The sequence below is a fragment of the Hippoglossus stenolepis genome, chromosome 6 (assembly GCF_022539355.2).
Source record: "Hippoglossus stenolepis isolate QCI-W04-F060 chromosome 6, HSTE1.2, whole genome shotgun sequence".
In the NCBI taxonomy this organism is placed as follows: Eukaryota; Metazoa; Chordata; class Actinopteri; order Pleuronectiformes; family Pleuronectidae; genus Hippoglossus; species Hippoglossus stenolepis.
Genome location: NC_061488.1, coordinates 1408291 through 1433278, shown reverse-complemented (window position 1 = coordinate 1433278; position 24988 = coordinate 1408291). Strand labels below are relative to the sequence as shown.

Genomic DNA, 24988 nt, shown 5'->3' with positions numbered 1-24988 from the left:
AACCAGACTCCATTTGAAATCCGTTCTGTTCGCCTCGGTCTTTCCTCCTCTTCATCGTGGACATGAAGAGAAACGGTGGTTCTATTTAAATGTGGAGTTCCTCAGGGATCAGTTCTAGCTCCTCTGTAATTCTCTAAGATTTCATTTTAGACATGGAATTTAAGTGCCCATCTAAAAACCATAAATGTTGAACTGTCAATAGAACGATATAAAATGTGGAAATGTCTCAAACATAGTTGTGCTCCTTCTCTAAAGTCACTATTTTAAAACTAATCATGTAGGTTAAAAAAAATATCCCCAAAGTGCTGCTCAGGATGATGATGGAAAAACTTGATCAAGAACGAGACGGAGTCAGAGTTCTGCTTCTATATGGTGATCAAAACACCCAAAAAGTTTATTGCAAATAAAATAGATACAGTCGGGGCCATAAAACGACCTCCTGCACAAATACAACCAGAGAGAAAGAAACATTTCAGGTACATTATATTCAACATGAAGAGATACTGAACGTCACTGAGCTGAACATGTGAAGGACTCTTTCGTTTTGTCTTTTTTTTTTACATGAAAATACAAAACTCTTAATAAAGCGTCAACATCAATTACATGAAGAATCTTAATGTGAAGCTAATTACATCCAAACGTTTGTCAAGCAACTAAAAACCTTAAGATCTGCACTGTTAGAGAATCTGTAAGATGTCAAAGCGAGGACGCTCGTCTCCAGGACGTCTCGTGATGGTTTCTGTGACACGACGTACGAAAGAAGACTCGACACCCAACAGACGATTGAACCAACTGATTAACTGTTTAGATTCTGTGATGAAATCGTTATAAGGAAAGTGTCAGATTTCAAGTTACCAATTTCCCTTTTTGAATTTCAAACTTTTATTTTGAATTTCTGACGTTTCCCTAAAAATAAATATAAATCATCTTAAAGAAACAGACTTTAATGGGCCACTCCATTTTCTTTACACAAAGATGATTTTACTGGTCGTCATTCCAACTCTGTGAAAACAGTGGCAGTCTATAAAGATGCATTCTGGGAAATGTAGTTTCTGGTGCTGGAGTTGAACTGAGACAAAAAACGGGATATTTCTGCTTCTGTTCCTTTAATGTTGATCATTATTGTTTGAATGTGACTTTTGTGATTCACCCAGTTTTATAGTGTTGCAGTAAATGGCTGGAGTCGCCCTTTAATAAGAAAGGTCTGACTTTTAGCTGCAACTTCTGAAATTTTTCTACAAATTCAGACTTTTTTCATCAGAGTCTGGACGTGTGACATTAGGTGTGAAGCCCAGCTCAATGTCGACAGAAGCAGTAAATCTGTTGAGTAGAATCAGTACGTTTTAAGAGACCCAAGGTTTTTAATAAGTGTATGAACAGTCAGAAGGAGTTGCTTTAAGTTTTAGTTACGTTTGTCTCAAAACTATAAAATATTTAATGCAAAACGGCAGATAAACACGACGCTGCTGTTTGGTTCTGTGAATCAGATCTCATGTTAAACACTTTTGGGACTTTTTTTTCCCTTCTGTATTCCAAAGCCTGGTCTTTCAGTTTGAAAACCAGAGTCATTGATTTCACGTTCCGCTTTTTTTATGTTTTCATTCAAAACCCTGCTCTTGCACTCAAACAGCTGCTGCTTGTGCTCAAACTGTGCGTCTGCACTCAGATTTCCTGCTTCAGCTCTTCTCATGGTGCTAATGTGCACATGAAGCGTCTGATCACGGATTTCTCCTTTGCTCTTGGATTATTTTGTGCAACAACTCTGTCAAATATCCTTAAACCAATAGAATGGCAGGTGCAGAGATACAAGCAGGGGCTGTTTGAGTGTGAGCGCGGGGTTTTGAGTGAAAGCTTCACAACACCTGAATGTGAAATCATAAGTTCCTGCTCTCAAACTTAAAGATCCACTCTTCAATACAGAGGAAAAACCTTGACTTAATACCTCCTTAATTTCAGGGTTGAAACTGACAATTATCTGAAGACAAATCGTTCAGTCAATGTAACAGGTTTTGTCCGATGAAGGAACCAAAACAAAAAGGAAGTCAGCTTGAAATAATATAAAGACAGAAAAACTGAAGAGCGTCACAGTGAAGAAGCTTTAAAACGGAATGTTTGGAGGAAAAATTACTTTTCAAATTTATTCATGAGAAAATGAGCATAAATTCTAATGTTGCTCGTTCAAACCCAGATCGTCTGCTGACGAGGCTCCTCCCCCTCAGGCGCCTCCATAAATGAGGAGGTTCAGTCTGACTCCTCCTCCTCCTCGCCTCTCAGGCCAGAACTTTAAGAGTGAAAAACCCCGGCTCATGTTTGTTTGGTTATTTAATCAGACGACAGGTAAATACTCACCTGTCGTCTGATTAAATAACTAGAACTAAAAGAGGAGTCGATCTGCAGGAAACAGATGTTGAGTCTGAAACATTCACATCTGGTTTATTACTCACAATCTGATTTGTGTTTTAGACACAAACACTTTAAAATTAATCTTTAATTAGTTTCCATTCAGTCTTCTCCGTGTTTGAAATGAAAACGGACACATTGATCCATGAGACTCCAAAGACTTTGCAAGAGGATTTTATCTGAAATTAACTGAAACCTTCGTCTGCTCACAAGGTGAAAAACGTTAACTAAAAAGAATAAATGGGATTTTACTGTCGAGTCTCTCTACATTTTTAAAGTCTCAACCTTCTATGTAAAGAGCCTTGAGACAATGTATAATATTATTTGGTGCTATGCAAGTAAACAACGAGAATCTTTAAATCAAAGACCACAACAGCACCACCTGTTGGAGTGGAATCAGGTCTTTAGATTCCTAACAGGACGAACACGCTGACGATTGAGAGTCGACACGTGTCGAGAGAAATTCACAACAGAATCATATTTTAAATGGAGCTGGATAAAAAAAAATTGACTTTTATCATCGTTTCTTCACATTCATGTCAACGTCCCGTCAACCACCACAGATAAATCTGAATAAACCGGGCTCCACCTCTGACCCGCTGTCACTCAGACCATGTGACCTGCAGCTGCTGCAGCAAACAACCAAACGACACGGTTTTAATCTGAAGCAGCACAGCTCTGATCCAGAGGTTTATTTCCTGGTGAAGCAGCTGATTCACACCAACACTCAGACATGAGCGTTTTTACAATTAAAACGTAACTGTCTTCATCTTAAAATCCTGGCCTTTAACACGAAACAATAAAACTGAGGAAAAATAAACAGAAAACACGGAGATGAGAAAGCAGAAGGCAGAGTGAAGAGCAGCCGAGGAAAAACACAACAGGAAACAAGAAAAGAAAGAAGCGCTCGTTTCACCCTGTGATTCTCTTTCTTCTTTTCAGGCTGTGAAAAGACGAAAACAAGCGCTCGCTCAGTCTCTGTCTGAGGCGACAGACTGCGACACACAGGACGATCAGATCTGACGACGCCGCGGGTTTCCTGTGTGAGAGCAGCTGAGAGGAAACATGAGGAAACATGGCAGGCAACGAGTCTCTACTGTTGTAACGTAACAACCTTTTAATTACAGACACCGCCAGCATTAGCACGACAGCAGCCGTTACCATGGAGACCAGCGGCCGCGCCCATGGGTTTTCAAAGACAAAACACGTTGGCGACATGAGCTCCATCTCCCCCGGCAACGGACAGGAAGCTGGAGAAGCGGAGGGGTGGGGCTTCAGTGAAATGTGGCGGCAGCAGGCTGGATGACGGTGGGCGGGGGGGTGGGGCAGGCAGCGGTGGATGTTATTGGTCCTTCTTCTCTGACTCTGGCGAGTCGCCATTAGCCACCGCCGCCGCCTCCTCCTCCTCCTCGGGTGGCGTCTCCTCGTACCTGGAGGAAGAGAAGGGTGGGGGGGTGTCAGTGTGATGACCTCATCGATCGGGAAAGATTTGACCCCGCCCACTGAGAAAATACTTTCTCACAAATGAACTGATGTAATAACGTCAGACCAACAGACGGAGGGATGAACGCGTGACGTTACTTTTCTACTTATCGGGCTCTTTACCTGCCCAGGTGAGACTGGAGGGGAGAGTTAAGAGAGGAGTGGGCGGGGCTTCTACATGGAGTCGGGCTGTGACCGGCGGTGGCGGGGGGAGGAGCCTGTCGCCATAGAGATGGCATCCATGGAGCTAGCCAGGCTGGCGGGCGAGCCGCTGACAGTTGGGAAGGAAGTGAGTCTGGGAGAGCCGGGGAGAACGTCCTCTGACGACTCATAGCTAACCACGAGGAGGAGACGAGGGGGAGGACAGAATGAATGGGTGAGGAGAGAAATTTTAAAAGAGAAAGAAAGGTGAAGAAGGAGGAGAGGGAAAGACAAGAGAAAGAAAATGTGTCAAGTTTTATCTTAAGTTAAAAACTACGACAGTTCCTCTGATGAAGAGGGTGAGAAACGTGAAGGACGGAGAAAAAGGGAGAGAGGTGGAGGTGAAGGAGCAAGAAAAAGAAGAGGGGGGAAGAGAAGGAGAAGAGGAGGTGCAAGCGATGGAGGAGAAGGACGTCACAGAGGATGAAGAGATGAGACGAGCTCCCAAAACATCTGATGCAAAGTTTTCCACCTCTAGTTTAAGACACAAACAAAAAGCCGCCAGATAATTAACTGGTGAAATCGTATTGGCTGTAAACTTTAGGTCCTTCTCCTCCTTTTCTTTGCGTTTCCTGAATATTAGATACGTAAACGGACGATTCCTTCTATTCCAACTCTGCGTTCATTTCATCCATATTCGCGCACGTCTTCTGAAACTGAGCAGTTCCATCAGATTTCATGGTTTCGTTTGTTGGACCATCTCCGTTTGCAGCTTCTTTCTTAAGGCGTTCATTTTGTCAACCTGCTCCCCCGTCACCATGTTTGATGCTGTCAGAGCTCGGCGCCGCCCTCGTGGCCACATAACGGACGCACGACAGTGAGGGCAGTGACGGTTACATCATTTCAGACTGACGCATCTTTTTGCACCTTAAAAAAAACTCTTTACTGATGTTTGAGGAATCTGAGCAAACGATTCGGCCTCATTTTGTTATTTTTATGTTTCTGAAAATTTGACTCTTTGAACAACAAAACCTGTCGGAAGGGTTAAAAAAAAAATGGGTATTTTCTTAAAAGAAAATCATCAAAAAGACGTGATTGTATCAGAGAAACTGTAAAAACATATTAACGTAAAAAGGATTCGTTCGATTTTAAACTTTCCTACGGTCCTTGGATCAATCATGAAACATTCACTTGTCAGGGGAAAATCTGAGCTTTAAATCTTAAAAATAATTTTATTCTCCTCAAATTATTTAAAAATAGACCTTGAGCAGATGAATAAAACCAAACAAATGACATTAACGGGACATTACACTCCAAACATCACTGACGGTCGCCATGGTTACTCACCTGAACATCTCCGTGAGCTCTCCTTTGACCAGAGCTACGACGACGGGAAAGCCGACGCAGGCGGGGACCAGGTAGAGCAGAGCGGGCTGCGGACACAGGTGAGCAGGGGAAAGACGTGTGAGACAGGTGTTCATGGAGGGGGGGGTTGTGGATTCTGATTGGCTGCAGAGATCATACCTGTGCGTGTTTAAAGGTGTGCATGACGAAGATGGTGAGGCCCAGTCCAAAGATGTAGGCCAGGAAACTGGAGTAGAAATACGTCCTGCTGTTCTTCTTCAGGCTGCAGTTTGAATAAAACTTTATTAAACTATACAGCGAAGGAAAGACGGACCCAGATGTTACGTTAACGTCGAAAAGAAGGGGCGGGGCAGCGCGTTACCTGACGTCGAAGCGCAGCAGCAGAGCGATGAAGATACCAGGGATGACGATGTCACCCAGACCCAGCATGGCGAAGTTACTGGCACCGAGACCTTTCTCCAGCAGATCCTGAGGAAACACCACTGGGGGAGAGAAAGAGCATCATCACCAAATGTCAGAATCAGAAAAACTGAATTGATCCGTGCAGGGAAATCGTTTTGTTCGTCAACGCGCCGTCAGGACGAGGAGATGAAACACCTCAGTCTCACATACTCACGTTTGATTGGTGCTTCAAAGGACTTGGCGACCGTTACCATGACGTTGGTCCCGAACACCTGGAGAGAAGTAACTGTTAGACTCAAATAAAACTGTATTTTCATTTGACCTTGTGACTCACGTGGAGTTGTTATTGATCAGTTCATATAGATCAACTCACCCAGAACACATCGTAGACAAACAGGCCCCAGAGCAGGATGCAGCCGGTGCTGACGTTGTTCAGGTGGAGCAGCTCCACGCCGTTCAGGGCGAAGGCCAGGCCGAAGAGGTTATTGGCTATCCAGTGCTGTGATGTCACAAAACAGAGGTTATTGGACACTGAGAGCTGTGATGTCACAGTATATGGCTATGACATCATGGACCCCAGACTAGAGTCTTTTAGTATCAACCGATATTAAAACAGTTATTTTACAGAACAAAGCGGAATAGACAACATCTTACGATTCATTGTCAATAAAATATATATAAAATATCAGTATCAGAATTTTTTCACTCCTTAATACTGTCCGATTCTAGTTGAGACCATTTCTCTGTGATTGGACAGTGTGATTCAACCTTTGACCTCTGAGACGTTACCTTCTTGAGCACGTACCAGACTCCGACCACGCTGCTGATGACCAGACACACCAGGTTCTTGGTGTCAAACTCATAGTTGACAATTTCTGCAGAAAGATAAAGTGAGAAACGTGAGTCAGATTTAAATACAATATTAATTTGACATGATATTTATCTCAGGTTGAAGTTGTTCCTGTAGTAAACACATGACGTGAGGTCTCACCCTCTTTGGACTCTCCGGAGCCCTGAGTGAAGAGCAGCTGAAACTGTTTGTTTGGTATCGATGTTGGAAAGATCCTGGTCATCAGCGGACTGAAGGACACAAACACAGAGGAAGTTCAAATCTTCAGTAAAGAAGTCAACACAAGCTACTGGGCTCGTTTTTCAAAAAGTCTAATATTTCACAACGCACGTGTGTGTAACTGTGTGTGTCGCTTCACCTCATAGTGTGAGACAGAGCCAGGACGCCCAGCGCGAAGAAGTAGATGGACAGCAGCATGTTGATGTACTCTTGAGAAAACACCTGCGTTGAGACACGAGATGAATAAAGTGAATCAAGCCAGACATAAGGCCCCTGCAGGCGGGCTGGGGAAACCCCAATTACCTTGAAAAAGAGGTACAGGCCAAACAAGGTGCAGCTGGCGATGATGGGAAACCGCGCCGCATCGCGACTGGTGATGGTTTCTGGCATGTCTGCTGCATTCTGGGAGAAAAGAAAAAAAGGAGATAAATGCAGTGAGAAAATTAAAAAAACTGTTTCGTTGAAAAAAAAAAAAAAGATCAAACTTTCAGCAGCTTCAAGTTTTTAGTGAGTAAATTATTCTTTACAAGTATCTGTGATAAATAAAGTAAAACTACTAGTTGTGTTTATGAGTTTCAGCAGCTTCACTGAGGGAATTTAAAGACTTCAGTGTTTTTTGAGCTGTAAACTAAATATGACTCATGAAACACATTAATGTTGGTTTCACTATCACATTATAAAAAAAAATATCTATATTTATGTGTTGAACATGGCTCATAGCGCCACCTACTGTTTCTCACTTGATCCACATCAGAAATTTTAAAATCCTCCCAAATCCACACAACTATTCATCACTGGTGTTGTCATATATTCACAGATCTTCGTCCCGAAGCTAACCTGGTGAATATGAGACATCTGTCCAACAGGACAAGACAAAGTGTTAACTCTGGGTTCGATTAACAGAGGCTGAGTTGACTCCACGGACGATGACGCAATGTATCTAATCCACGTTTATCAACCTGCCCTGAAGAGACGGTGGTGAAGGTAGAGACGTGATGGTGTGAGGATGTGTACAGACTGTGATGAAATGTCCCAGTGATGAGGTTTGGAAATCTTAAGGTGGTGGATGTTTATTATGGAGAAGCCACAGAGAAACTAGCAGAGGGGGATTAAACTGACGAAATAAACTCAAGACAGAGTGAAGAGACGACACCTACAACTGAACCATCCTTACAAAGACACAAAAAGCTGTCTCAGTCTGGAGCTTGTGTGTGTGTGACAACACAAAACGCCTGAGTCAGTTGTTTCTGACATTTTGTCCTGCAGCCACCTCGTGAAAAGGTGTCGTGTTGACGTTTCCAACACGTCACTACCCAGGCTCCGCCCCTCGCCTGAATGTTCCCCACATGTTCCTGTTGTTGTGAACGAGTCGGACCCGACAACCTGCTGCTGCTGCTTCACAAACACCAACTACACAACATGTCCACACACTAATTTGCAGACGTTTTCCGAAGTTCTTTTCTGAAAACAGTTAAATACAGACATATAGCTACTGAAGCACATTGACAGACGTCCCTCAGAGTCACTTCCATCTAATTTCTCCTCCGTCCACTCCCCGGGGACAGAAACTGGGACAGGACAGAGGGAGGGAGAGGAGAGGAGAGAGAAAGAGGATGAGACAACATGAAGGGAGACGAGGAGACGGAGGAGATGAGGAGATGAGGATCCCTGTGGTGAGTGACGGTGACTCAAAGTGAGTTGACTTGTAAAACTGAATCAAAGACACTACAACAAACAGCTCCTCCAGTTAGTGGGCGAACAAGTGGCCCGGGACAGATTTGCGTTCACACCGATAAAAGAATGTGGAGCCGAGGCGTGATCGGATCCCTATCTGATCTGAGGGCGTTCACACCTGAACTTAGTCTTAGTCTGCGTGAGATCGGATCACAGAAACCACACCAGGTGTAAACAGGAACACGATGGGATATTCTATTAGCAACTCATGTTAACTTCATAATCTAAATACGGTCTTATTGTGAATAAGGTCATTAGTCGTTATATCTGTTGACATAGTCATTGACCATCTTAAACATTAAATATATCAGCATCAGAAATGTTTTACTCCCTAACATCAGTATTCACATCTGCCGGACTCCAACATGAACATTCGAACCTGACTCATCTAAACCTCGACCGTGTCGCCATGTCCACTGACGGCGTGTCCTTGAGCAAAGCAGGTTAGTACATAATCCCCATGACAACAGCCCCGTGTTATGATGTGTTAGTGCTGTAAACACACTGTGTGCAGCAGGTGTGTACTTGTTGCTCTCGGAGGATCTCATACTCACTCTGAACCCAGAATCGTTATCATTGTCACCGAGCTCCTACGAACACAGCAACAGACAGACAGGATGGATGGACAGACAGATGAGCACAGACAGGGAGAGAGAGGGAGGATCAGATCTGTAAGAAAGAGGACGATCGGGAGCAGAAGCAAAAAAAACAAAAACAATCCAAATGATCGTGGCTGAATCATCGTGAGCTCTGAGACAAACAGTTAATATTATTAATATGTTAGATGAAGGAGCGAAAGAAGCAGGAAGACGTGCAGCGGAGGAGTGGGATTCAAACCCACGACATCACAGCTAACACCACACCTGACTCTGTTCTGAATGATTTAAATCAACTTTGCTTTCGTTGTTACACTTTGTCCCCGCAGGCCACCGTACTCGCACTGTGACTCGCACCTGGAACACGTCTCGTCTCCAGACGCGACTTTAACCTGATCACGTTCACACCTGACATCTGATCGAACGTCACATAAAGAGACAGAAGACGAGTGTCGCCAGAGTGTCTCTTTCACCCCCTGGTGGCCGGCCACGGTATAAGTACTAAACACCACCTCCTCCCTTTAGCAGATTGAACCAAACTAAAAAAGTCTAATTCAAAGAAATGGTTCTCAAGATGGCTTCTGTCAGTTCAGGTAGTTTTTACTACAAAGATGTTTGATCAAGTGTTTCTGATCAGTTTGGTTTTAATTACTTATTTGATGATGCAAAAACGGGCTGAGACGTCATGATTGACAGCTGAGACTGACTCGTCCGTCTTCACACAGTCACTGATCATCGTTATATATCATCTTTATATACAGACTATTATCTTCACATGGTACGAACATGAAGTCCACATGTCGTCTCACATCAACCTGAGTTCAGATCGTCATTTGCTTCTTTCTCCGTCTTCTCAGTTTCATCTGAACAGTTTGTTCCTGAGTCACTGAGCAGCGGCTGCAGGATGTGGGAGGTTTTTATTCTAACTGTAAAAGAGAACAACTGCGCATGTCTGCACCATCACCCCCCCCCCTAAAAAACACTCAGTGCAAATAACCTGGATGTTGTACACGTGTCTCTCAGGTACACACACCTGACGGGAGTGTGTCCAGCTGCTGTCAATCATCCTGTCAACAACGTCAATAAACTTGACTAACACTTAATATTATTATTACTTTGATTCCAGCTGTGTGTGTTTGTGTTTGTGTGTGTGTGTTTGTGTGTGTGTGTGTGTGTGTAGTGAGTGTGCGCGGTGGGGGGTGTGTGGCCTGACAGGAGAGTCTCAGACAGCAAACAAACATCTGGAGCACAGCTGTGACCGGGACAGTGAAAACACCGGAGAACAACACGAGCCGTGAACGCATCACACCACACAGATGTTACCGGTGGAGACTGTCCGGAACTCGTTAGAATGTTAGCATCACCGTTAAATGAAAACCTGTCGTTTCCGGTTCCTTCCTGAAGATGAGCTCTTCAGTAACTCTAAGATTTGAGATGTTTCATTTGATAGAAGTCTGTTTTTATCCGTGCTCCGCGTCTGCGTCGTTAATCTAACATTTCGCTGAGCAAACCGTTAGCTAGCTGTTAGCTGAGCTAGCTCCCCGGCGCCGGGCTGCGGTGACACCGGGAGCCCGCGGCGTGCTGTGCGGGGGCAGCCGGTTGTTACCTTGGACTTGGAGCAGCTGACGGAGCGCAGGGCTCCGAAGAAGATGGGCAGCAGCGCCATGAGCACCAGGCTGCCGTACGCCAGCGCCGTGCCCTCCGGGCTGGCCACGAACTTCGCCGTCGCGTTGAGCGCCTCGGTCCCGTTGGAGTCGGTGGAGTTCAGGGCCTCCAGCACCGCGGCGGCCGCGGCCTCCGGGGCCGAGGCCGGGGCTGTTTGTGCCTCAGACATGGCGGTTGAGAGACGGGATGGAGCTGAGCTGGAGGCGGAGGGGCGGCTGGCGGCTGAGGTCTGCGGGCTCCTGCTTCATCTGAGGCCGCTGCTGCTGCTGCGGCTGCTCGGTCCGGGGTAAGGCCACGTTTCCTTACGCACAGAGGAGGCAGCACACAGGACGGCTCACTCCGCTGCAGGTTCACAGGACCAGGAACAACACCGAGGGATCGTTTTACACAAGAGAATCAGAAAAATATAAAAGTGTTGTGTCTTTGCAACCACGTCAATACATTTATTATTCTTATGCTCTGTGTTTGACTGTTATTAGTGATACTGGATCAATAAGGCATCTGTCTGTCTGTCTATCTACAGTTTGCTTATTGATATCATTTGAATGTATATTATAATTTGTGTTTACGTCATCACTTTCAGTTTGTGTTTTAAAGATTCACAACCTGAACAAAAACCAGATGAATTAATATTATAATCAATATATATCATAACATAATGAATATATTTCAGTTCAATGTCTCTTTTCACTGCAGCTAATTCATTTTCATGATTCATTGATCTTTGTGTTAAAAAGCAGTAAAACTCACTGAATGTTCAGTCTGATTAAAAGTTTCACAAACTCTCACATGTGAGAATCTGTAACACAATTAAAAACATAAGATCGTTAAAATAGTTTAATTTCCTGTGGATCATCTTATCGATCGTTTCACCTCATATTTAAACCTCCAGCATAAATAACAGTTTTGTACACGTTTTTCTACTAAGAACCAACAGTTATCACTTCTACGTGTCACTTGTGTCTGTACTTGTTTGGACAGACAAGTACAGACAGCTGCAGGAACATCAGCTGGTTAAAGTCAAACCAGAAACATCACTGAAAGTCAGTGTTATGCACGTAGTGAGTCATCGCTTGCACTATTAGACGATCTTGGCTGTTCGGAAGTCGCTCCTCTTCCTCGCTTCAGGTGAGTCTCCACCTGTTGAGCTGCAGCAGCGCCCTCACCCGGTCCGGTGGAGTAACGCACTGCTCCACAGTAGCAGTACTCCTTTACAAGTAAAAGTACAACAGTATAATTATCAAAATCTACTTGAAGTAAAAGTATATATTATGCAAAGTGGAACACTTCCGAATTAAGTGTATTTTATTAATTTGAATCTGTAAAATAACTATTTACAAAGGTTATTAATAAATCTAATTTAATATTAACCACAGCACTTGAATTGTAATGAGAAAAAGTATAAAGTGGCAGAAATGAAAATACAAAAACCAAGTAAGTTCCATGTCGGCGCCTGGTGGTGAAACTATAGACTGTAAATAAAGATGGCCGACACCATCATAACCAATGACGTCATTTGGAGTCAGTCTGTGCAGCAGTGGTCACAGATACATCGACCAATCAGGAGTCAGTCTCAGATTGGTGTGTGTGTATATACTTTCTATGACAAACATTTTATTTTGTAAAAGATAACAACAATAACAAAGAACTTCAACATACAAAACTTTACTAAACATTAAAAACCATAAATGTCATTTTCCATAATATATTTACATCAGTTTCTGTGGGGGCGAACAGACGATGAGAAGTTATCACATTAGATCTTTAAAAAAGAAAACAGACAGATTCCCTGCGTCATGAACTGTACACCGTACATTCAGTAGGTGACGGTTCGCTGTTAAACTTTGATGAACAGCCTCCACCAGTAGGTGGTGCTGTGGTGACAGCTCACAGCAGCCAGACCAAAAATACTGCTCGACTCAGTTTTGTGAAAATAATTCAACCGTCTTTCAGTTAAAGGAAAATACAAATTTACTCCAACTTTATGTCGAGTGAGAAAAGTTTGTCCAAAATGACTCACTCGTTAAAAATACATGAAAACTGAAGTGACAAGGAGACGATGTGTTGTACGACACCAGTTCCTGTTATACTCTGAGTTCATTATATGGTAATAAACTCAGGGACCATGAGATGATGCTCTGATATCTGGACCGATCTGGTAAATAAAGTGGGATTGCAATATAAATCCAAACATCCTAAAAACATCATTAACCTCGATGTGATGAAAACTTTTTTTTCCTGGTTTTTCCGACATCAGACTTACTTTGGTCACGTGAGTTAAATATATGTATCCGTTAGAAAAGCAGTGTTAGTCTGAATAACGTGAAAAATGTACGATCACAGGAAGAAGTAGACGATGGCAGAGGCGCTGAGGAGGATCAGTAGGGGCGTGGCCTGAAGGAGCAGGGCGGCGCTGTTTATTAGGGCGGAGCTCTTTAGTTCCACCTCCACAGGGAAGTGGTCGCTCAGATCACTCACCTGTTGGACAAGAGAAAATGTGTTTATTGTATATAAAGATGATCAGATACTGTGTATATAGACAATCAGTGACTGTAAATAAAGATGATCAATGACTGTATATAAATATGGACAACGTGTCTTTACTTTGTACAAGCATGACGTCAAATATCGCAGATACAAACGCTGCCATCTGGTGTTGGTCGTCCATCTTGTGCTTTGATGTAGCCAGAAGCAGCAGCACATACAAACCTGGGCCCTGACAATAAGAGTAAAATAGAAATGGTGAACCGATCAAAGGTCAAGAATTATAAACATACCTTGGACTTCTTGAGTTTCAGCTCCTTTCCGAAGTCGTAGACCTTCACAGAAGTCGGACTGATCGCCTTCAGGAAAGGTTTCCCATAAACCACGATCCTGAGACAAACAGATGAAAACTGCTGCTCAAAATACAAGAATACAATTTTCAGCACACAAACGTGTGTGTACTTTTTGAGGACACACATTGGCATCATGCATTGCCTATTCCCTTACCCTAACTTTAACCATCACAACTAAAGGCCTAACTCAAACCTAAACCTAATTCTAACCCTAAAACAAAGTTTTAACCCTCAAACAGTTCATTGAAAAAGTGAGGCCCGGTCAAAATGACCTCACTTTGTAGGGTCTATGCTTAAAATGGTCCTCACAAAGATATAAGTACAGGAACACACACCTGTCATATGCACAGCTGGTGTCTTCTGAGACGGTCGTGTCCACTTTGTCTCCGATCAGCCAAGTGAAATTTGTGTTGGTGAACAGTCTGATCTTCTTCTTGTCGCTTCGGTTCATGTGGGCGCAGGCGGCGTGAAAATCTCCCAGGAACATCACATTCTACAAACACACACAAACACACACACACACGAGAACGCAAAGTCACCAAACGAGCGTCTGACAAACACTAATTTCAGTTTTTCAGACGTTGTGTCTCAGGTTTCAGGACGGACGCTGCCTGATGCCCTCTCAGGTAAATATGTGATTTTGAGCTGTTTAAATAAAGTTTACTCAATAAGTCCGGCCGTCCTGTTTCCTCACCGTGCTGTTCCACTTCTCACGGACTTTCTCAAAGACGTTGTACAGTCGGTCGATCTCCTGGACGGCCTGCGGCGGATCCGTGTGGACAGGCACCAAAATGAATTTCTTGATCACTGTGGGACAGAGAGGAAGGAGGGAGGCGAGACGGGAAACGGAGAACAGGAGGAAGAATGGAGGTAGAAGTCAGTCGTTGTCTTTTCTACGTTGTGACACTAAATTTCTGAGAAGACGAATCATTCGAGAAAAGTACGTGTTGTGTTCACTGACCCGTCGTCCGGCTTTGGAACTGAACAGCAAACGGTTCTCTGGCGAAGGTCGGCGGTTTGGTCTCGTACTGATGCTGGTCCGCCACGTTCACCGTCTCTGTCCTGGTAGCACACGGTGACAGGCTCCATAAAACATGTTGGATTTACCAGCAGCAGAGGAAGAAGAAACCCCGGTGGCAGTAAAGGTTGTTTTCTCCTCTGACGTGACACAGCTTTGTTTATCCATCATATTTCTAATCATCGTATTTGAATCCCTGTGTGATTCTTTCTCCTGTTCCCTGTAAAGGTGCGACTGTTTCTCAGGTTTCCATCGTCTCGTCCTCCGTCACTGAACCCACATTTAAGATCAGTGGAAGCAGCAACTGTTTCATTAGCACCTCCTTCATACAGGAGAATTAAAGTGGAAATGCAGATCTGTGTCTCACCTGTAGATGAAGACGTACTTCTTCTTGTCGCCCACAGACCTTCCAAGACCTTTGCTGGACACTGACTGGTAGACGTAGTTGTCATACCTCAACACAACAGACACAAAGACACACTGTCACAAAAAATACAGCAGCAACCCGTCACACTGCTCAGAGTGTGGAGAAGAGAGAGTTCACGTCTGTTTGATGAAATCTTCAGGAACAATTCAACAGATCTGAGTCTGATCAGATCGGTTTCCTGTTCCCCTCAGTGGAGGTGAAACACTGTGATTCAGGGTCTGGGGACTGAAACAGTGACGAGTCCTTCACATCACGTGTGGCTGAAATCTCCTCAATCAAGGTTTTTTACATTTTAAATTTGAGGATTCATTGTCGCAACATAAACTAAAGAAAGAAAATAAAGAATAAAACTGAATTTGAACTTTTCTTTACATGTGTCCGAGTTCTGTGTGAAGGACTGGACACCAACAGTAGAACCTTTAAAAATGTGTCTGTACTGATGAAGTATAAATACCACAGGGAACATTTTACTACTAGTTATCCTGTGTACATTTCACTGATAATACTGATGTACTTTTACTCAAGTAGGATTTAAGATTTGAACGTTTGCGTCTCCCACCACTGTGTCTGTCCTCAGTTAGCTCCCAACTCCGCCCCTGAGCCGGATCGGCTTTAACGACCAATTTCCCGAAGACCCACACATGCACAACAAGCACGATTCAGACGGTTCACAACATTCAAACAGATGGTTATGATGATGACGATGATTACAGACATGCGGTTAGGTTGGAAATCCCATGTTTTCACTCAGGTAACCAGATCGGACACCAACCACCACAGAACGTAAATGAATTATTCACCAACAATTTGAGATGAGACGTTAGAGACAAAGCTGCCGAGCAAAGTCAATGAATCAGGGTTAAATTGGTTCTGTAGGAAGATAAAGTCAAAGAATGGCATCAGTATCACTATGACTCAGGTTCTTGTGGCGAATCAATATTTATCCAATTATTAACAATAGTGGATGAGTTTGGTCACTGGATTGGGTTTTAATTCATTGGAATATTACCTGCATTCAGAAATATACTCCAGTAAAAGTACATAAGAGTCAGTTGTTATAAATATCTACAGTATTTAATATTTGATATGACACCGTCTCTAAACTGAGCTAAATTTGACCTGAATCAGACTCAAGACCATCGTTCAAAAGTATTTTAGACTGTTACTGTTATAACGAGTTGCTAATAATAATCAACAAAATAAGGTTTTCAATTAAAACAAATCAGACGACAACAGTCAGTGTAAAACAGTGGTCAGTGCTCTCCACACTGATTTGACATTCATTCACTTTAGACTTCACTGTATCAGTGTGGCGCCCCCTGGCAGCATCAGGGCTCATTACTCCACTGGTCAACAACATCATCAATAAAAAGCTCTTCTGCTAACTTCTGCTAAAAACACGGTCTCCTTTTTTACATTTCTATTTAAATAAACAGTCCAACATCCATTCATTTTAGGATTAATTAAAGTAGGATGTTTACTACCACTAGAGGGCGCACTAGCACCAGCATCTTGGACCATTCCTCTTTAGAGTCTATGGGATCAGAGCTGCTGTCTCCTGATTCAACACGTTTCTGTTTGACATTTAACAAACATTCGACTGATGAACCTGTCGATACCGAGTCTGACACACTTCCTGTTAACAGAAGTTACCTGTTAACAGAAGTTACCTGTTAACAGAGAGTTACCTGTTAACAGAAGTTACCTGTTAACAGAAGTTACCTGTTAACAGAGAGTTACCTGTTAACAGAAGTTACCTGTTAACAGAAGTTACCTGTTAACAGAGAGTTACCTGTTAACAGAAGTTACCTGTTAACAGAAGTTACCTGTTAACAGAAGTTACCTGTTAACAGAAGTTACCTGTTAACAGAGAGTTACCTGTTAACAGAAGTTACCTGTTAACAGAAGTTACCTGTTAACAGAGAGTTACCTGTTAACAGAAGTTACCTGTTAACAGAGAGTTACCTGTTAACAGAAGTTACCTGTTAACAGAAGTTACCTGTTAACAGAAGTTACCTGTTAACAGAAGTTACCTGTTAACAGAAAGTTACCCGTTAACAGAGAGTTACCGGTTAACAGAAAGTTACCTGTTAACAGAGAGTTACCTGTTAACAGAAAGTTACCGGTTAACAGGAGATTTACCTGTTAACAGAAGTTACCTGTTAACAGAAAGTTACCGGTTAACAGAAAGTTACCCGTTAACAGAGAGTTACCTGTTAACAGAAGTTACCTGTTAACAGAAGTTACCTGTTAACAGAAGTTACCTGTTAACAGAATGCTTGTTAACAGAGTTACCTGTTAACAGAAGTTACCTGTTAACAGAAAGTTACCTGTGACAGACAGGATTAGTAAAGCGGGTGATTAGAGGTGATTGAGATGATTCATTTTGATTAATATTCTACAAAGGGGTAAAATCCACTGTACCTGTGAGATTCCCTGTTGGAGGCAGACAGCAGACACATGATGGTCACCAGATGGTTTAAGACACAGTGTTAGAGTTACTGTGTGAGTTCATCTGTGAATCCTTACGTCAACATTCAGATAGTGAAAACATCAGACGTCACTTATGATGCTGAATTTTGAAAAATTATCATGTTTGATATGTTCATCTGTCCTGTTAAAACCAGATATGGTTGATTTTATGAATCAAAGGTCGTGACCCTGCGAAAAACACAGTTTCACCATCGTTTCAAAAACATCTACGACTGAGAGCGGCTGATTTAACACAAACAAAATTTTAGGAAATAACCAGAAAGGAGAACCCGTACTCACCGGAGTTCTACAGTGGCCAAGACGTCGCACACATCACATTAACATTAACAACACATTTACAAAAGCCACACAACGGAAACACAACAACAACCGTGTGTGGCCGGTGTCTGGCCGGTGTGTGGCTAGTTCTGGCTGGTGTGTGGCTAGGTGTGTGGCCGGTGTGTGGCAGGTGTGTGCCAGTGTCTGGCCGGTGTGTGGCTGGTGTGTGGTGGGGTGTGGCTAGTTCTTGGCCAGTGTCTGGCCGGTGTGTGGCTGGTGTGTGGCTGGTGTGTGGTGGGGTGTGGCTAGTTCTTGGCTGGTGTGTGGCCGGTGTCCGGCCGGTGTGGCTAGTTCTTGGCTGGTGTCTGGCTGGTGTCTAGCTGGTGTGTGGCTAGTTCTTGGCTGGTGTGTGGCCGTGTCCGCCGGTGTGTGGTGGGGTGTGGCTAGTTCTTGGCTGGTGTCTGGCTGGTGTGTGGCCGGTGTCTGGCTAGTTCTTGGCTGGTGTCTGGCCGGTGTCCGGCCGGTGTGTGGCTGGTGTGTGGTGGGGTGTGGCTAGTTCTTGGCTGGTGTCTGGCTGGTGTGTGGCTGGTGTGTGGTGGGGTGTGACAGTTCTTGGCTGGTGTCTGGCTGGAGTCTGGCCGGTGTGTGGTGGGGTGTGGCTAGTGCTTGGCTGGTGTCTGGCCGGTGTGGCTAGTTCTTGGCCGGTGTCTGGCCGGTGTGTGGCCGGTGTCTGGCCGGTGTGTGGCCGGTGTCTGGCTGGGGTGTGGCTAGTTCTTGGCGGTGTCTGGCGGTGTCTGGCCGGTGTGTGGCCGGTGTCTGGCTGGGGTGTGGCTAGTTCTTGGCTGGTGTCTGGCCGGTGTCTGGCCGGTGTGGCTAGTTCTTGGCCGGTGTTTGGCCGGTGTGTGGCCGTTGTCTGGCCAGTGTGTGGCTGGTGTCTGGCTGGTGTGTGGTGGGGTGTGGCTAGTTCTTGGCTGGTGTCTGGCCGGTGTGTGGCTGGTGCGTGGTGGGGTGTGGCTAGTTCTTGGCTGGTGTCTGGCCGGTGTCTGGCTGATGTCTGGCTGGTGTCTGGCTGGGGTGTGGCTAGTTCTTGGCCGTGTCTGGCCGGTGTCTGGCCGGTGTCTGGCCAGTGTGTGGCCGTTGTCTGGCCAGTGTGTGGCTAGTTCTTGGCTGGTGTCTGGCCGGTGTCTGGCTGGGGTGTGGCTAGTTCTTGGCTGGTGTCTGGCCGGTGTCTGGCCGGTGTGGCTAGTTCTTGGCCGGTGTCTGGCCGGTGTTTGGCCGGTGTGTGGCCAGTGTGTGGCCGGTGTGGCTAGTTCTTAGCTGGTGTCTGGCCGGTGTCTGGCCGGTGTGTGGTGGGGTGTGGCTAGTTCTTGGCTGGTGTCTGGCCGGTGTGTGGTGGGGTGTGGCTAGTTCTTGGCCGGTGTCTGGCCGGTGTTTGGCCGGTGTGTGGCCAGTGTGTGGCTGTTGTCTGGCCAGTGTGTGGCCGGTGTCTGGCTGGGGTGTGGCTAGTTCTTGGCTGGTGTCTGGCTGGTGTGGTGGGGTGTGGCGAGTTCTTGGCGCGGTGTCTGGCCGGTGTTTGGCCGGTGTTTGGCCGGTGTGTGGCCGTTGTCCGGCCAGTGTGTGGCTGGTGTGTGGTGGGGTGTGGCTAGTTCTTGGCTGGTGTCTGGCTGGGGTGTGGCTAGTTCTTGGCTGGTGTCTGGCTGGTGTTGGGTGACCCCCAGTGGAGGCGGACGTTGCCACACTGGACAAGTCAGTCATCAGAAATGGATGCTAGTCTATTTAATGTGTCGGTGCTTGGAGGATCCAAAAAGGATAAAATTATATTTGTGTTCATGTGAGAAATTGAAGAACCGACTGACTCGATCAGATTTTCAAGAGCGATGGTTCACCTGACCACAGGAACTCACTCTGCTTGTGTCATTGTCAACATCTGTCGGTCACCTACGTTGTGGTTGTGTTTCCGTGCTGCTGACGTCTTGTAATCTTGTACCAATCTGATTGTTTGTGAGAAACTCTTGTGGGGGCGTGGTCTTGTGACCAAACATTTCCTCCTCCACTAAAGAGACTGTCTGTGGTCTGTCTGTGGTTCTTTCTTCACAACAGACTCAGTTTCTCACACAATCTTTTCAAAGTCCTGATGATCACGAGGAGCTGATGAGACTAAACATCATGATTTAGTTTTTTATGAAACTTCTGATATTCCTCCTCTAATATGACACGTAACCTAAAATGATTGTATAAAAGTTCCCTCATTAGAAAACTGTAACTACGTCCTAATTAGCTTGGTGATGATTTAAAATGAGTTGTGACCTTAAACCTGAAGATTTCTGGTTTGATGAAAGTTTCCTGTTGATAAACGTCTTTAAATCTTTCTGCAGAGTTTTCACTTTACCTGTTGATGGCAGACAGTAGGGTCCTCACGACTTTCCCGTCGGGATCGACCACGTCCTGCAGGAGACAGATGTCACAGCGATGCACCACCTACACGCAGAGAGACAGATTTCGTACATCACCAAGATAATCGACTCTTTTCTGATCACTGCTTCTAATTTTTCGAGGACAGTAAACGCTCTCGTCTTTATTACAAAATCTTGGTCGACCATAGTTGTTCTTGGACTACGTCATAGAAATAAATAAAGATCTCCTGGATCGCCCCCTGGTGGCCGGAGACAGTCCTGTGGGTCTGAACAAACTGAATGTTCCTGTGTGTGTGTGTCGTACCCTGGTCAGAGTGTGGACCAGTCTGTAGTTTGAAGCTTTCGCGAGGTTGAAATTGTCGACGTTGTACGAGCAGATCCTGAATCCTGACACCGTTTCTCTCCCGACCAAGAGGGTGAGGAAAGAGAGGAGGAGGAGGAGAGGACGACAAGAAGAGCGCCACCTCATGGCTGAACTGTGGAGGCAACAAAAGATGCACAATGTCATTAAAACAATAACAGTGTAGAGATTCTGATTTCAGAATCAAAGATGAGAAAAATAAAACTCCAGACATGTGTGGACGCTAGGAGTAACCATAGCAACAGGGATGAGTTTAAAATCTAGAACGTATCAGTGTGGGCGGAGTCTCACTTTACGTCACTGCAGGAAACAGTCATGTGCACAGGATGACTTCCAGGACGATGGGGGGTGGGGGGGTCACAGGTCTGGAGTCAAGGGCTGAAAACGAACACATGAAAAACACTGAGTCAGTCGTCAGAGGCAGATCAAGGGAAAAGTTCCTGGAAAGATTAAATCTGTTTCCAAACTCAAGAGAAACACAACAGAGGAGGGAGGTTTAACGCCACCTACAGGCAGGAGGTCGCACAGCGGCCTCATTTTAAATAGCAACTTTGAATCTTGACATTTTGTTTTGACTGTTGCTGAACTCTAACAGCTTCATCGTGGAGCTGAAGCTCTGCAGGCTGAGCGGTCGGACAGGTCTGACGATGGAGGGCGGGCGTGTTCAGACCTGCTCAGAGATCAGCAGCAGAGAAACTATTTACTACGACATTCTGTCCCACATTCATGTCCGTCCTCTGGAAACTGCAAACACGTTCAAATTCAAAAGAGACACATACGTGACTGAGAAGCACAAATACTCACTACAGGACCGACAGTGGATTAATCCACCGCTGAAAATAGTCCAACTAATGTATCACATTCTCTTAAATCACTGAGCCACTTCAAAACATTGAACTGAGGTGTTTTTAAAGATTTATTTATGCCTTCATGAGGTGTCGAAATTATTGGAAAAGTTCACATGAACCTCATCTCAAGTCAGAACAACAGGTTTGTAGTTTTGCAGGTTGCAGAGCTGCTGACGTTAAACCGATGCACATCATTTTACAATCAGCTCTAAATAGAAGCTTTTAATGTCAACTTGTCAAGACGTCATGTATCAAATACAGACATTCTCAGGATTAATGTCTTTGTCTGTAACACCGGATCCTTTTTCTGTTCTTCGTCATTATGCAGATATTGTAAAGAGTCAACATGTTATTTAAAGGCTCAAAACACTTTAATACAACATGTTATTTACAGCGTCTATGTTTTTTCCACATTCTGACTTTAAAGCTCAAAAACACAAAAGTCAGAACAACGAGTTCACAACTCTGGAAATGGGAGCTTCAGAGGAGCACTGGTCTTCAACAGGAACCAGTGGACTCACAGGTTTGAGGCTTAACATGCGATTTGATTGAAAAGAGTTCAGTTCCACTTCAGTCCGTCGGAGAGGAATCCTCACACGTGACCCCCTGAGGTTTCTGTGTGTGTATTTGGTAGTTTTACTCTTGTTGAGGGTAAACAACAGAGGAGGTCACTAGGGTTGCAAAGGGGCGGAAACTTTCCGGAAACTTTCCGGAAACTTTCCATGGGAAGTTAAGCTCGGGAATTTTGGAAATTTTGACAATAAAAACGTCATTCAAAACTCTATTTTAAAGATGTATGGAATGCAGTGTTTCTTTGAAAAGGATGTAGCTAGCTATTGTAAACCAAATTGACAGAATTAATGGATTGTTTTATTTTTCTCTCAACCCGACATGATCAAATGCGTCAAATGAAAGTCCGAAGTACTCTTGTCCGAGAAAGCACGCTGTATCTATTATTGATTGACAACGCAAACAGGTGACTGTATTTATAGTCCACAGGAACAAAATTGTCTTGCTGGCAAGTGGCTAACGTTAGCAATTCTAGATCTTGCAGCACGATCTTGGTTAAAACAACCAAGATCATGGTCGATGACATCATCAACATCGCTTTCTCCTCCGCTGAGCCACAGGAGACATTTAACACCGGTGAACTACTTCCCATTAACTGATGTTTATGTGTAAAACTATGTATTGGCAGATTTTGCATTTGTGTAATGTTTAATAGAAGAACAGATATGTATTTAGAAGAAGTATGAACAGATGTGGTTCTCATGAGTTAACTTAAACTTTACGACTGTTGCTCAGGGGACTATAAATGTTTATGGCTTCCCCCACTGGGCAAATGGTCACGGCAGGGGTCCCTCAGTGTGTCTGATAGAGATGGGTGAGGGGATCTCTGTATTGTATACAGGACTGGGGTCTTTTGTCTTGTGAACGAAGATAAGGGATCTTGGAGACAGATTGTCTCACAGCAGAAGTCACACCAGGGGTCTGGGACAGAGATGGAGACAGGATGTCTACCCACCCTAAACAGAGAGTGAAGAAGATGAGGAACTTCTCCTTCCTCTCAGGGAGGGGCTTCTGATTGTATAACTGTAGTTGTTCTCCTATGCTCTGTGCTCATTCCATACACGTTACGCTAGGTGCGGTCCACCTGCAGGTGTTAGAAATTGAACTTACCGAGAAACAATGTATAATTGTGTATGATTAAATAGAAATTGCCACCACAACTACTTCCCCTTTGCACTTTACATCCATTACCTCTAAAGTAGAAATATATTCAGAAACCACCAATACTCATCTCCAACATACTGTCACATAGAGGAAACTGCTGAGGTCAGATTTTCAGATTGAAGTCCATCGTTCCTGCAGGTTTTGATAAGTTTTCACTGACCGGGTTCTATCCTGAGATCCACATAGAGACGGTAGAGTTCTACTCACAAATGGATTAAGTCAAAAATGTAATTTTTAAAATTTGTATTAGAAATGTTTGCATGCATGTCTGCTTATGACAAAACAAAATGTTTATATTTATGTCTGTATATGACAAGGTAAATACAGTTAGTATAAATTACCCCAAAGTTTCCAGTTTATTCCCGTTAATTCCCATGGAAAGTTTCCAACTTTGAATATTCCCGGAATTTTGCAACCCTAGAGGTCACACCTTGTTAAGAAGACAGAAATTGATTGATTCTACATTTTCTATAAATCTATAATTTGATTCATAACTTCCACAACTTTTAGGAGGCAAAGACTTTGGTGAATTAATTTCAAGCATCAAAACAAATCATCCACATGAGTAAAGGTTTGTTTTCACAAGAAAATCTGACTTTTGACAACTTTTGAGCATTTGGGCCAAAATATCTCTTTAGACTTTGCTCAAAGTCAAAAAAAGATTCTCAATGAACATGAAATCGAGAAGAAATCATTAATTCTGAGAAGGTCGAAGGTCACAGTGGCCAGTGACTCACTGAGCGTCTGTTCTCAAAATTAGAAATTGGATTTTTTCAAACATCTCACCCATGCAGGCCATGTGTTGGGAAGTCACTGCTGTGGCTGATATCGACTGATATCGACTGATATTGATATTTGCAGTGATCAGGACAGTTGCCACACAGACAGGCAGTGATTCAGATGTGTTTCTCAGCCCCTCCCAGGCCCAGAGGCGGGGGTGAGACCGGTCGAACGACCTCTGTTCCTCCAACACTCCCTCTACACACCAGAGAACGACTACATGAACAAACAGTGACAGAATGATCCACAGAGCTGTGAACGTGTCTCACTGTGCACGATACAATGTTAGAGGCTGGAGACGGCAACAGAAACACATGAACAACATACAGTAAATAAGATGGACAACATGACAGCTCGAAAAAGAGAAGTGAAATCATCTGGATCGCCCCCTGGTGGCTGGCTGGGAACAAACTAAACAACACTAGATTTACAGCACTGTGGTCGTATGCCTCCAGCAACCACAGGACATATTCCGTGGACATATTTCATTTTTCCAGATTCATATAAGGTCACTGTGACCTCTACCACTGACTCATAATCACTGTATCTATGAGTCCAAGTGACAACTGACAATAGTGGAAGAGATTCCCTCAAGTCGGTGTTGATATCACATTAAAGACTCCAAATACAAGAGATATCGAATTCACAAGGTAAAAAAAGTGCTTTGTGAGGTCACAGTGACCTTTAACTTTGACCTTTAACCACCAAACACTACTCAGGTCATCCTGGAGTCCAAGGGAATGTTTGTGCCACATCCAATGAAATTCTCTTTGTGCATTCCTGATATATTGCATTCAAAACAACAAAAGGTAAATTTAAGGTCACGTGATGACCCCCACTGCTAAAACAATCCAAGAGGAAACACTGCGAAAACATGAATCATACAAAAAAAAATGCAGGTCGTTCTTATCTCACTCATGTTTGTTCAAGTGTTTCTGATCAGGTTGGAGTGAATTAGTTATTT

At 44.1% G+C, this 24988-nt stretch overlaps 2 protein-coding genes across 7 annotated transcripts in view; both read right to left on the bottom strand.

The window, feature by feature from the left end:
* Nucleotides 1–357: 357 nt before the first annotated feature.
* hm13 (histocompatibility (minor) 13) lies at nucleotides 358–11197 on the bottom strand. Of its 3 annotated transcripts, XM_035159388.2 has the most exons (12): nucleotides 10796–11194; nucleotides 9148–9183; nucleotides 7163–7261; nucleotides 6999–7081; nucleotides 6782–6870; nucleotides 6580–6665; nucleotides 6164–6289; nucleotides 6005–6062; nucleotides 5750–5870; nucleotides 5548–5650; nucleotides 5371–5456; nucleotides 358–3830 (listed from the first exon to the last, which is right to left on the bottom strand). In XM_035159388.2, exons 1-12 carry the CDS (start codon nucleotides 11021–11023, stop codon nucleotides 3743–3745), a joined length of 1203 nt encoding a protein of 400 aa, XP_035015279.1. In that variant the 5' UTR covers nucleotides 11024–11194; the 3' UTR covers nucleotides 358–3742. The 3 variants fall into 3 exon arrangements, with proteins under 3 accessions (XP_035015279.1, XP_047196076.1, XP_035015278.1); XM_047340120.1 differs by lacking the exon at nucleotides 9148–9183 and having other exon boundaries at nucleotides 10796–11193; XM_035159387.2 differs by lacking the exons at nucleotides 358–3830; nucleotides 9148–9183 and adding an exon at nucleotides 3864–4216 and having other exon boundaries at nucleotides 10796–11197.
* A 1475-nt stretch (nucleotides 11198–12672) lies between these two features.
* Nucleotides 12673–24988, bottom strand: part of LOC118111073 (deoxyribonuclease gamma) — a 13929-nt gene continuing 1613 nt past the window's right edge. For 2 of the 4 annotated variants that reach the window (XM_035159392.2, XM_035159393.2), the window contains exons 2-11: nucleotides 20954–21040; nucleotides 20606–20777; nucleotides 20277–20365; nucleotides 17561–17572; nucleotides 15077–15163; nucleotides 14653–14753; nucleotides 14386–14498; nucleotides 14027–14184; nucleotides 13632–13728; nucleotides 12673–13332 (exon numbers count right to left, since the gene is read on the bottom strand). In XM_035159392.2, coding sequence (XP_035015283.2) covers nucleotides 13192–13332; nucleotides 13632–13728; nucleotides 14027–14184; nucleotides 14386–14498; nucleotides 14653–14753; nucleotides 15077–15163; nucleotides 17561–17572; nucleotides 20277–20365; nucleotides 20606–20777; nucleotides 20954–20979 — 996 coding nt within the window. In that variant the 5' untranslated portion in view covers nucleotides 20980–21040 and the 3' untranslated portion in view covers nucleotides 12673–13191. Of the gene's footprint in view, nucleotides 13333–13631; nucleotides 13729–14026; nucleotides 14185–14385; nucleotides 14499–14652; nucleotides 14754–15076; nucleotides 15164–17560; nucleotides 17573–20276; nucleotides 20366–20605; nucleotides 20778–20953; nucleotides 21041–24030; nucleotides 24223–24988 lie in introns of all 4 variants that reach the window. The other 2 variants (XM_035159390.2, XM_047340121.1) reach the window with 2 other exon arrangements.